The 12989-nt window shown below is 46.5% G+C and overlaps 1 protein-coding gene across 2 annotated transcripts in view; it reads left to right on the top strand.

Annotated features, from left to right (window-relative positions):
• PKNOX1 (PBX/knotted 1 homeobox 1) overlaps nucleotides 1-12989 on the top strand; it is a 19850-nt gene that overhangs the window by 953 nt on the left and 5908 nt on the right. The window contains exons 1-7 of one of the 2 annotated variants that reach the window (XM_072398508.1): nucleotides 7-838; nucleotides 2790-2900; nucleotides 3098-3210; nucleotides 4875-5046; nucleotides 5173-5337; nucleotides 7244-7334; nucleotides 7420-7517. In XM_072398508.1, coding sequence (XP_072254609.1) covers nucleotides 2850-2900; nucleotides 3098-3210; nucleotides 4875-5046; nucleotides 5173-5337; nucleotides 7244-7334; nucleotides 7420-7517 — 690 coding nt within the window. In that variant the 5' untranslated portion in view covers nucleotides 7-838; nucleotides 2790-2849. Of the gene's footprint in view, nucleotides 1-6; nucleotides 839-2789; nucleotides 2901-3097; nucleotides 3211-4874; nucleotides 5047-5172; nucleotides 5338-7243; nucleotides 7335-7419; nucleotides 7518-12989 lie in introns of those variants that run through there. The other variant, XM_072398507.1, reaches the window with a different exon arrangement.

Raw genomic sequence — 12989 nt, 5'->3', positions numbered from 1 at the left:
TGTATGTGCATGCTCCAAATACTTCCCCAATTCCTGTATTGTATGTGCATGCTCCAAATACTTCCCCAATTCCTGTATCGTATGTGCATTCTCCAAATACTTCCCCAATTCCTGTATTGTATGCGCATTCTCCAAATACTGCCCCAATTCCTGTACTGTATGTGCATGCTCCAAATAATTCCCCAATTCCTGTATGTATGTGCATGCTCCAAATACTTCCCCAATTCCTGTACTTTGTGTGTGCTTACTCCAAATACTTCCCCAATTCCTTTATTGTGTGTGCATTCTCCAAAAACTTTCCCTTCATTGCATGTGTATCCCATTAGTAGTTCCTCAATACTACACTGGGTGTGCAGACTGAAAATACTTCCCCAACGCTGTACTATGTGTGTATTCTGCAGCTACTTCTTCCATTACTACTCATGGGTGCGCACCTTAAAATACTTCGTTCCCCCTATTAGTGTTCTCTGTGTGCGCCCTGCATATATTTACCCCAATGGTGTTCTCTGTGTGCGCCCTGCATATATTTACCCCAACGGTGTTCTTTGTGTGCGCCCTGCATATTTTTCCCTAATCACTGCTATGCTGTCTTTACACTTTACACTACAGAAAGATTAAAGTGGACCTGTCAATGAGAAATAGCTGCCATTGCTGCCCTATCTGACATACAGATATTGGTAGTATTGTCTCAGTGACAGGTTCTCTTGTGTCTGCCCCTATAGGTAATATATATTCTGTACTACGGATGGCCAATGTTAATATTAGGAAGAGAGCGCTCCACATTCAGAACCCATGCAGCTCTTCATGGGCCGGACTTATCAGCGGGGCTGGGTTAGGGGTAAGGTTTGGGGTATGGGCAGGGTAATATATAAGGTTTAGGATAGGGTTTTGGATGAGGTTTGGGGTAGGGATGGGGTTAGGGGGAAAGGTTTGGGGTAGGGCTGGGGTTATGGATAAGGTTTGGGGTAGGGCCAGGTTATGGATAAGGTTTGGGGTAAGGATGGGGTTATGGATGAGGTTTGAGGTAGGGGTGGAGTTATGGATGAGGTTTTAGTAGGGGTGGGGTTATGGATAAGGTTTGGGGTAGGGCGGGTGTTATGTATAAGGTTTGAGGTAGGGCGGGGCTGTGGATAAGGTTTGGGGTAGGGATGAGGTTATAGATGGGGTTTGGGGTAGAGATGGGATTAGGGGTAAGGTTTTACTATGGGTGGGGTTATGGATAAGGTTTGGGGTAGGGCTGGGGTTATGGATGAGGTTTGGGGTAGGGATGGGGTTATGGATGAGGTTTGGGGTAGGGATGGGGTTATGTATCAAGTTTGAGGTAGGGGTGGGGGTATGGATGAGGTTTGGGGTATGGCTGGGGTTATGGATGAGGTTTGGGGTAGGGATGGGGTTATGTATCAAGTTTGAGGTAGGGGTGGGGGTATGGATGAGGTTTGAGGTAGGGGTGGGTTTATGGATGAAGTTTGGGGTATGGTGGGGTTACGGATGAGGTTTGGGGTAGGGGTGGGGTTATGGATGAGGTTTGAGGTAGGGCTGGGGTTATGGATAAGATTTTGGGTAGGGGTGGAGTTATGGCTAAGGTTTGGGGTAAGGCTGGGGTTATGGATGAGGTTTGGGGTATGGCTGGGGTTATGGTTAAGGTTTGGGGTATGGCTGGGGTTATGGATGAGGTTTGGGGTAGGGGTGGGGGTATGGATGAGGTTTGGGGTAGGGATGGGGTTATGTATCAAGTTTGAGGTAGGGGTGGGGTTCTGGATAAGGTTTGGGGTAGGGGTGGGTATATGGATGAAGTTTCGGGTATGGCGGGGTTACGGATGAGGTTTGGGGTAGGGGTGGGGTTATGGATAAGATTTTGGGTAGGGATGGGGTTATGTATCAAGTTTGAGGTAGGGGTGGGGTTTTGGATAAGGTTTGGGGTAGGGGTGGGTTTATGGATGAAGTTTGGGGTATGGCGGGGTTACGGATGAGGTTTGGGGTAGGGGTGGGGTTATGGATGAGGTTTGGGGTAGGGCTGAGGTTATGGATGAGGTATGGGGTAGGGCTGGGGTTATGGATGAGGGTTGGGGTGGGATTAGGTATAAGATTTGGGGTAAATGTGGGCTTATGGATAAGGTTTGGGGTAGGGCCGGGCTTTTGGATGAGGTTTGGGGTAGGAATGGGGTTATGGATAAGGTTTGGGGTAGGGCTGAGGGTATGGATTAATATTATTATTATTATATTATTATTAATAAACAGGATTTGTATAGCGCCAACATATTACGTTTGGGGTAATGCTGGGGTTGTGGATGATGTTTGGGGTAGGGCTGGGGTTATGGATGAGGTTTGGGGTAGGGCTGGGGTTATGGATAAGGTTTGGGGTAGGGCTGGGGTTATGGATGAGGGTTGGGGTGGGATTAGGTGTAAGATTTGGGGTAAATGCAGGGTTACGGATAAGGTTTGGGTTAGGGCCGGGGTTTTGGATGAGGTTTGGGGTAGGAATGGGGTTATGGATAAGGTTTGGGGTAGGGCCGGGGTTTTGGATGAGGTTTGGGGTAGGAATGGGGTTTTGGATGAGATTTGGGGTGGGGCCTGGGTTATGGATAAGGTTTGGGGTAGGAATAGGGTTATGGATGATATTTGGGGTAGGGGTGGGGTTATGGATAAGGTTTTCTGGTAGGGCTGGGGTTATTGATAAGGTTTGGGGTAGGGGCGGGGTTATGGATGAGCTTCGGGGTACGGGGTGGGGTAAGGGCCGGGGTAAGGTTGTTTTGGAGTTGGAACATCTGATTTGTGTTTTGTCTCTGCAGGCTGCACACATTCTTCATTTAACTATTCCGCTGTGAGATGAGCTGATCACCCCGTGTATTATGATATCCACAGAGAGGCTCGGCATGGAGGACTATACCGAGGACCAACAGGTAATACCCAGCAAACCTAAATGTGGTCCCTACCATCTGATAATAGTGGAAGTTCTTTAATTCACCCAGTGTCTCTTCTCCCTGTGGATGTAACCCATATGAGGAAGGTGTCATTCCTCACCATTGGCACTGTTGTCAGTCTTGTAGTACCCGTCCTGGTGGGGCAGGGTACATTCTTCTGACTTTCCTGTCTCCAGATCCAGGTGGTGACACATTTTAAGACGGAGCAGGATCAGTGTGTGGAGCCGACGACACAAAGTCCAGTGACTGCTGAGAGTCCTATGGAGACGGATAAACAGGCTATTTACAGGTCAGTTCTCTCTGGCCTTTGCTAGGTACAAACTACCCCTAAGCCCTAGCTCTGCGTGCAATCTGACCCTCAGTCCAACCCCCATGATGCGTCCAACCTTCTTCCTCCCCCACCCCTCTAATCAGCACAGACTGCCCCAACACTGGACACGAAATTTCCCCCCTGTACCCCTCCTTCTCTACCAGACCCCCACCACCCCCTTTTTGGTGTCACTTACCTCAAAAATCTGCCCTCTTTCCTAGACACTCTTCCTTGCTTCTCTTCTTGTTTTGTCACTCACTTTTATACCCCACCTTCTATCCCAGATACCCCTCCTACCTTTCCTCCCCCACATATGGCACCCACCACTGTACCCCTTCCATACACAGCTCCTCCTACTCTTCCCTCTTCTGTGTCACTTACCTCTATACCCCTCCTTCTATACTGTACACTGCTCCTCCTACTCTTCCCTCTTCTGTGTCACTTACCTCTATACCCCTCCTTCTATACCGTGGAAATACCCCCTCGTTCCTGTCCCGGCACCGCAGTGTCCCTGGAAATACCCCCTCGTTCCTGTCCCGGCAAGGCAGTGTCCCTGGAAATACCCCTCATTCCTGTCCCGGCACTATACATGTGCAATAATTGTAGTTGGATCTTACACAATCCTTTCCAATATCAAATGACTGCACGATGCATGAACAAGCTTTGTACATACAGCGCCATTCTGCTCTATGGAGTGGGGAGAACATTGAGCGGCACCCCACTGTGCTCTCTCCCCGTCACTGGTGATCCACCAGGAAGGGCGTTCTGATGAGGAGCGTGGTACACGCGCCAGAATATCGTCTGATATCGGCTCTGAGGCAATTTTTGGACGAGAACCATTGCACATGTGTACGGAGCCTTACTGTGCAGACCTAAGCCGTGCTGCCATGTTTAGAAGGAAGAGGATTTCTCCTGGCACCCCCTCCATACAATCCATACGTCTTCAGTTTATTCTGATTGTCCTGTCATGAAATGTAACTTTTAGCATGTAGAGTCTGACATGAAGCTTTGGCAGTATCAGAGCGTTGCATAGTCTGACCTTGGGATGTCCACTTCTGGCAAGACTGGCGACAGTCATAAATGCTGATAAGTGAACGAGCGTGTCAATAGGTGTGTGTGTGTGTGTGTGTACACGTGTGCTAGGTGTCAATAGGTGTGTGTGTGTGTGTGGGTGTGTGTACGTGTGCTGGGTGTCTTTAGGTGTGTGTGTGTGTACACGTGTGCTAGGTGTCTATAGGTGTGTGTGTGTGTACATGTGCTGGGTGTCTTTAGGTATTTGTGTGTGTGCGCGTACGTGTGCTGGGTGTCTATAGGTATTTGTGTGTGTGCGTGTGTTGGGTGTCTATAGGTGTGTGTGTGTACGTGTGCTGGGTGTCTATAGGTGTGTGTGTGTGTACTTGTGCTGGGTGTCTATAGGTATTTGTGTGTGTGCGCGCGTACGTGTGCTGGGTGTCTATAGGTGTGTGTGTGTCCTCTTCTGTGTCACTTACCTCTATTCCTCTCCTTCTATACCGGACACCGCGCCTTTTACTCCTTCATCTTCTGTGTCACTTTCCTCTGTACTGCTCATTTTTTTCCGGACACCCCTTTTTCCTCTTCTACACCTTATGTTACTCACCCCTGTACTCCGCCTTCTCTTGCAGACATCCTCTTTTCCCCCTCTTGGCTCTACTCTTTGAGAAGTGTGAGGGCTGTACGCAGGGTTCGGAGGGGACAACCTCGGCCAGTTTTGATATGGACATTGAGACATTCGTTAGGAGACAACACAAAGAGGGGAAGGACTTCTTCTCAGAGGACCCGGAGACTGACAGCCTGGTTTGTAGCTGAGAAATTATGTGTGATGGCATTTTTCAGTCACATGACGGGGTTTGTTGGAGAAGTTACATTATATTGTATACGTTTCAATGTCCTAACAATGTGTCTGTTCTCCTCTGTCTGTAGATGGTGAAAGCCATTCAGGTTCTCCGCATTCACCTCCTAGAGCTGGAAAAAGTCAATGAATTGTGTAAAGATTTTTGTAGCCGCTACATTGCCTGCCTGAAGACCAAGATGAACAGTGAGACGCTGCTGAGTGGAGACCCATCTGGACCATACTCCCCTGTACAGGTAATAACAAGTAAAAGCTAGCCATCCATGCCTTACCCCTACCCTGTAAGTTATAACAATATTGGTGTACCAGTCCTGGCTATTCCCTGCCCTACTTGGAAATACCAGTGTACCCACTGTAGCCATACCCATACCCCTTCTGAGTTAGTATAATAATAATACTTTACCCATGGGACCGTAACCCATCTTTTCCTGTATTAACAGTAATAGTTCACTCAGGAGCCTACCCTGCTGGTAGTAACAATAATACTGCACACTACCCTGCTGACAGAATCAGTATTGCTCCCCCGCTCTAGCTATACTCCCTCCATACAAATATTAACAATAACAGCATGTTTGTTTACACCATATAATTCTTTTCTTAAAGTCCAATGAGTGAAACAAAATGTATTGTTCATTATTACTTCTGTCTACTAGAGGATTGGACACTGGCAATGATGATAGGCCCCAATGATAGGCCAGCCAAGAATAACTTCCCCTACTAATAACATGCCTCAGTTTTGTAGTAAAGTATTATGGGGAGAATGATGATAAATACCATGGGGTGGGAGCCGTGTTTTCCAATGGACTATGAAAAGATTTATGGGAAGTTCAAAAATCCAGTTTTGTTTCTCATCCACTGAGGGGATGCAGTAAATGTTTTCACAACATTTACCAGACCCAAGAAAATAAACAGGAGACTCTCTGCAGTTCGAATCACCTGATATCAAAAGATTTAGCAAGCAGATGTTGACACTCATTGACTAGTTTGTTTCATAAGAATCTGATTGAACTAGCTGAGTAAAACAGCCCAACACTAGGATAAGTCTTCTGAGCAAAGTTAGAATTGGAATCTGAAAATCTCCTTTTGCAGGAGTTCCTGCTCCTCCAGATGGGAGATGTTAATCATCATTTTGAGGTAAAATTTAAGAAGAGTGACCCTGCAAAGCAGAATTGATCCCTTGAACCACAGGAAGAGTACTTGGAGGTAAAAAAACCTTTTCTTCCCAAGGGATAAAATCTAGAACTCAGCCATAGAAAGTTAAAATCTTTCGGGCGTGGAGCCAGATCACTGCGCATTTAACAGTTCTCAAACTACCTGGTGCTATTTATTACATAAGCTGGACTATTCTCAAATCCGACCAACTTGTTTTATTCAGATAGATATTACCGTGGAAGAACATTATGGCTTAACCTACATCCTGCTAAACAGTTCCAGCCTAAAACTCAAAAGCTTCAGCACTCAATTTACCCACTATTGGAGCTACGCCAACTCTAGTGTGTGGTTGTTTAATACGCCCACAATAGAGATACCGCCATACAGTGCTGGCACCTAAAGCAGCACCCTGCACTACACAAGGTACTAAATGACACTGGAGCTGTATGAATAAGACTTAGCTGTCTACTGAAACCAGACTATCCCGGAGAATGGAGGCAGATATCAGTCTGCTGAATACCTGTGTATTTTATTTCAGTGCTTTCAGGCCTGGCATGGGGAAAATTTCCCCTTGGAGGAGCTTAGTAAACCTTTACTGAAAATATTCTGTCACAGGAACTGGAGAGGAGACCTATAGGCCAAGAGTCCCCAAAGGTCTACAAGGTGAACTGATTATTTGTGCAGAAACTCTGACAAGTTGGAGGTGAGGAACAAGGCACACCGCTGGAATACGTTTTCCAGGTATCACAGTGCCCACATAAAATAATCTCCACTTAAGAAGTTCTGAGGAAGGCTGTGTGTTCCCAGTATTCCCTTTACTTGCACAGATTATTTGAATGAAAATCTCATTTTGCCAGGATAAATATGTTAAGAAATGAACATTTGCAGTGAAGTGTACATTCTTGTTCCCATGACTGTTCCACCTAAAGCTTCTTCCCTTCATCCGATCTTGTATGTAATATTTCTGTCTGTCTTTGGTTATATTTTCAGAGTGGGCTCAGTGGAACCATCAGCCCCCAGGGAATTGTGGTCCCAGCATCAGCTATCCAGCAAGGGAATGTTGCCGTGGCAACGGTAGCTGGTATGAAGAGCTTGTTCCTTATCACCATGCTGTATTCAATTGTGTGCTATTTTTTTCATGGTGCCATGTCACTTCTTTCCTTTAGGTGGGGCTGTGTACCAGCCAGTAACAGTTGTCACCCCACAGGGACAAGTGGTCGCCCAGGCTCTGTCTCCTGCTAACATCCGCATACAGAACTCCCAGGTGTGAACTCCCTCAACTCTTCTTAATCCAGAGTGTGATTCCCATCTCTGAGATTCCCAGATTGGCTCAGGGATTCCTCTTCCCAGTGTGTAATTCCCATTCCTGAGATTCCCAGATTGACATAGCGATTTTCCCCTCCCAGTGTGTGATTCCCATCTCTCAGATTCCCAGATTGTTTGTATTTACCATCCCTGATTCCAGAATTGGCTCAATGATCCCCCCTTTGCTTCCCAGTTTGTGATTACCATCACTCAGATTCCAATAGTGTGTTTCATTCCCATCATTAGATTCCCAGATTGGCTCAGGGGTTTTCCTTCCCAGTATCTGATTGCCATTCCTGAAATTCCCAGATTGGTTTAGGGATTCCTCTTCCCAGTGTGTGATTCCCATTCCTGAGATTCACAGATTGGCTCAGTGATTTCCCCCCCTGAGATTCCCAGATTGACTTAGCGATTTTCCCCTCCCAGTGTGTGATTCCCATTCTGAGATTCCAAGATTGGCTCAGTGATTCCCCACCTGGTGTTTGATTCCCATTCCTGAGATTCCCAGATTGGCTCAGTGATTCCCCTTCCCAGTGTGTGATTCCCATTCTGAGATTCCAAGATTGGCTCAGAGATTCCCCTTCCCAGTGTGTGATTCCCATTCTGAGATTCCAGATTCCCCTTCCCAGTGTGTGATTCCCATTCTGAGATTCCAAGATTGGCTCAGAGATTCCCCTTCCCAGTGTGTGATTCCCATTCTGAGATTCCAAGATTGGCTCAGAGATTCCCCTTCCCAGTGTGTGATTCCCATTCCTGAGATTCCAAGATTGGCTCAGTGATTCCCCCCTCTGGTTCCCAGTGTGTGGGATTGGCTTGGTGATTCCCCCTTTCTAGTGTGTGATTCCCATTCCTGAGATTCCCGGATTGGCTCAATTATTCCCCTTCCTAGTGTGTTATTCCCATTCCTGAGATTCCCAGATTGACTCAGGGATTCCCCTTCCCAGTGTGTGATCCCCATCCCTCAGATTCCCAGATTGGCTTGGTGATTCCCGCTTTCTAGTGTGTGATTCCTATTCCTGAAATTCCCAGATTGGCTCAGGGATTCCCCTTCCCAGTGTGTGATTCCCATTCCTGAGATTCCCAGATTGGCTCCGTGATTCCCATCCCTGAGATGCCCAGATTGGCTCAGCGATTCCTATTCCTGAGATTCCCAGATTGTGTGTGATTCCCATCCCTGATTCCAGAATTGCCTTAGTGATTCCCCCTTTCCTTCCCATCCCTAGGATTCCTAGATTTGCTTAGTGATTCCATCTCCCAGTGTGTTTTTCCCATCTCTCAGATTCCCAGATTGAAGGATGGGAATCACACACTGGGAGCGAGAATCACTAAGCCTGATTCCCAGATTGGTTCAGTTGTTCCCCCTCCCAGTGTGTGATTCATTGTTAGTAGTAGGTTAGGTTGAAAAAAGACAGAAGTCTATCAGGTTCAACCCCTAGGGAAATATAAAGGTCCCAACACTGAACCCTGGGGTACACCACTAATACCCTTACACCATTCCGAGTATGAATCATTAATTACATCTCTCTGGATGATCTTTAAGCCAGTTCTCTATCCATTTACAGATTGACTTTTCTAAACCTATTGCCCCTAACTTGCATATTACCCGTCTGTGGGGTACAGTGTCCAATGCTTTAGCAAAGTCCAAGTACACAATATCATCTGCTACTCCACTGTCTACCTGTTTACTTATTTCCTCATAAAAAGAGAGTAAATTTGTGTGACAACTTCTGTCTTTCTTGAAGCCATGCTGACTATCACTTATAATATTATTTTTTAGCAGAAACTCCTCTATGTGGTTCTTTATCAAACTCTCTAAGACCTTTCCAACTGTGAACATTAAACTAACCGGTCTTTAGTTACCTGGTAATGACTTTGCTCCCTTTTTGAAGATAGGAACCACATTCCCATCCCTCAGATTCCGAGATTTGCTTAGTGATTCCCCTTCCCAGTGTGTGTTTCCTATTCCTGAGATTCCCAGATTGTATGTGATTTCCCCTTCCTAGTGTGTGATTCCCATTATACAGATTCGCAGATTGGCTCTGTAATTCCTCCTCCCAGTGTCCGATTCCCATTAACTAAATTCCCAGATTGGCTCAGTGATTCCCCTTCCCAGTTTGTGATTTCCATCCCTCAAATTCCCAGTTTGACTCAGTGATTACCCCTTCCCAGTGTTTGATTCCCATCCCTCAGATTCACAAATTGGCTCAGTGATCCCCCCTCTTGTTCCCAGTGTGTGATTCCCATTTAGAGTGTGTGATTTTCATAGTTCAAATTCCCAGATTGGCTTAGTGATTCCCTCACCCAGTATGTGATTCCCATCCCTGAGAATCCCAGATTAGCTCAATGATCCCCCCTACCAGTGTGTGATTCCCATTCCTGAGATTCCCAGCTTGGCTCAGTGATTCCCCTTCCCAGTGTGTGATTCCTATCTCTCAGATTTCCAGATTGTGTGTGATTACCATCCCTGGTTCCAGAATTGGCTCAGTGATTTCCCCCTCTGCTTTCCAGTTTGTGATTCCCATTCCTCAGATTTCCAGATTGGCTCAATGATTCCCCTTCCTAGTGTGTTATGATGCCCAGATTGGCTTAGCAATTCCCTTTCCCAATGTGTGATTCCTATTCCTGAGATTCCCAGATTGTGTGTGATTCCCATCCCTGATTTCAGAATTGGCTTAGTGATTCCCCCTTTCCTTCCCAGTGTGTTGATTCACATCCCTCAGATTACCAGATTTGCTTAGTGATTCCCCCTCCCAGTGTGTTATTCCCATCTCCCGGATTCCCAGATTGAGGGATGGGAATCACACACTGGGAGCAAAAATCAGTAAGCCTGATTCCCAGATTGGTTCAGTTGTTCCTCCTCCCAGTGTGTGATTCATCGTTACATAGTAGGTTAGGTTGATAAAAACCACAAAGTCCATCAGGTTCAACCACTAGGGAAATAAACATATCCCAGATCCCATGAGGGACTCGGGTGTTTCTTGAATCAGCAGTCTCTGTTATTTTTACTTTAAAGCCTTAATCCCCAGTTACATTCTGTGTATCTAGAAATCATCCAGCTTTTTCTTAAAGCAATTTATAACAGTTGCTGAAACTACTTCCTGAGGGAGCCGATTCCACATTTTCACAGACCTTACAGTGAAGAATCCCGTTTGTGTGATTCCCCCTCCCAATGTGTGATTCCCATCCATCAGATTCACAGATTGCCTCAGTAATCCCCCCTCTTGTTCCCAGTGTGTGATTCACATTTAGAGTGTGTGATTTCCATAGTTCAAATTCCCAGATTGGCTTAGTGATTCCCTCACCCAGTGTGTGATTCCCATCCCTGAAAATCCCAGATTGGCTCAGTGATCCCCCCCTACCAGTGTGTGATTCCCATCCCTCAAATTCCCAGATTGGCTCAGTGATTCCCTCTCCCAATGTGTGATTCCCATCCCTCAGATTCCCAGTTGGGCTTGGTGATTCCCCCTCCCAATGTGTGATTCCCAGATTGCCAGACAATTCCGCAATCATCCCATGATTGCAGAATTGGCTCTGTGATTCCCCCTTTGTTTCCCAGTTTATGGATCCCATCCCTAGGATTCCCAGATTGGCTTAGTGATTCCCCTTCCCAGTGTGTGATTCTCATCCCTCAGATTCCCAGATTGAAGAATGGGAACCATTCCCAGATTGGCTCAGTGATTCCCCGTCCCAGTGTGTGATTCCCATCCCTCAGATTCCCAGTTTGGCTTAGTGATTCCCTCTCCCAGTGTGTGATTCCCATCCCTCAGATTCCCAGATTGGCTCAGTGATTCCCCTTCCCAGTGTGTGATTCCCATTCCTGAGATTCCCAGATTGGCTTAGTGATTCCCCTTCCCAGTGTGTGATTCTCATCCCTCAGATTCCCAGATTGAAGAATGGGAACCACACACAGATTTGCTCAGTGATTCCCCGTCCCAGTGTGATATTCCCATTCCTGAGATTCCCATATTGGCTCAGTTATTTTTCTTCCCAGTGTGTGATTCCCATCCCCGAGATGCCCAGATTGGCTCAGCGATTACCCTTCCCAATGTGTGATTACTATTCATGAGATTCCCTGTTTGTGTGATTCCCATCCCTGATTCCAGAATTGGCTCTGTGATTCCCCCATTGTTTCCCAGTTTATGATGCCCATCCCCAGGATTCCCAGATTGGCTTAGTGATTCCTTTTCCCAGTGTGTGATTCCCATTTCTCAGCTTCCCAGATTGATGAATTAAATCACACACTGGGAGAGGGAAATCGCTAAGCCAGATTGGTTCAATGGTTCCCCCTCCCATTGTGTGATTTCCATTCCTGAGATTCCCAGATTGGCATAGTGATTCCCCTTCCCAGTGTGTGAGTCCTTTCCCTCAGATTCCCAGATTGGCCCAGTGATTCCCCTTCCCATCGTGTTATTTCCATCCCTCAGATTCCCAGATTGACTCAGATTCCCAGATTGACTGAAAGTTATTTTCCTTCCCAGTGTATGATTCCCAACCCTGAGATTCCATGATTGGCTTAGTGATTCCCAGATTGGCTCATAGATTCCCCTTCCCAGTATGTGATTCTCATCTCTAAGATTCCAAGATTGGCTAAGTGATTCCCCTTACCAGTGTGTACGATTCCCGTCTCTCAAATTGCCAGATTGGTTTAGTGATTCCCTCTCCCAGTGTGTAATTCCCATTCCTCAGATTCTTAGATTGGCTGAGTGATTTCCTCTCCCAGTGTGTAATTCTGAGCCCTCAGATTCCCAGATTGGCTCAGTGATTCCCCTTCCCAGTGTGTGATTCCCATCCCTCAGATTCCCAGATTGGCTTAATGATTTCCTCTCCCAGTCTGTAATTCTGAGCCCTCAGATTCCCAGATTGGCTCGGTCATTCCCCCTTCTAGTGTGTGATTCCCATCCCTCAGATTCCTAGATTGGCTGAGTGATTTAATTTCCCAGTGTGTGATTTTCATTCCTGAGATTCTCGGATTCGCTCAGTGATTCCCCTTCCCAGTGTGTGATTCCTATTCCTGACATTCCCTGATTATGTGTGATTCCCTTCCCGTATTCCAGAATTGCATCAATGATTCCCCCTTTGTTTCCCAGTGTGTGATTCCCATCCCTAGGATTCCCAGATTGGCTTAGTGATTCCCATCCCTCAGATTCCCAGATTGATGGATGGTAATCACACACTGGGAGAAGGAATTGCTAAGCCAGATTCCCAGATTGGTTTGGTGATTTCCCCCTCCCAGTGTTTTATTCCCATCGCTCAGATTGGCCCAGAAATTACCCTTCTCAGTGTGTGAATTCCATTCCTGAGATTCCCAGATTGGCTCAGTGATTCCCCTTTTCCAGTGTGTGATTCCTATCCCTCAAGTTCCCACATTGGCTCAGTGATTTAAATTCCCAGTGTGTGATTCCTATCCCTCAGATTCCAAGATTGGCTTAGT

The sequence above is a fragment of the Pyxicephalus adspersus genome, chromosome 1, assembly GCF_032062135.1.
Source record: "Pyxicephalus adspersus chromosome 1, UCB_Pads_2.0, whole genome shotgun sequence".
Lineage (NCBI taxonomy): Eukaryota > Metazoa > Chordata > Amphibia > Anura > Pyxicephalidae > Pyxicephalus > Pyxicephalus adspersus.
The sequence above is the reverse complement of the archived record's forward strand: the minus strand, read 5'-3'. Positions and strand labels throughout refer to the sequence as shown.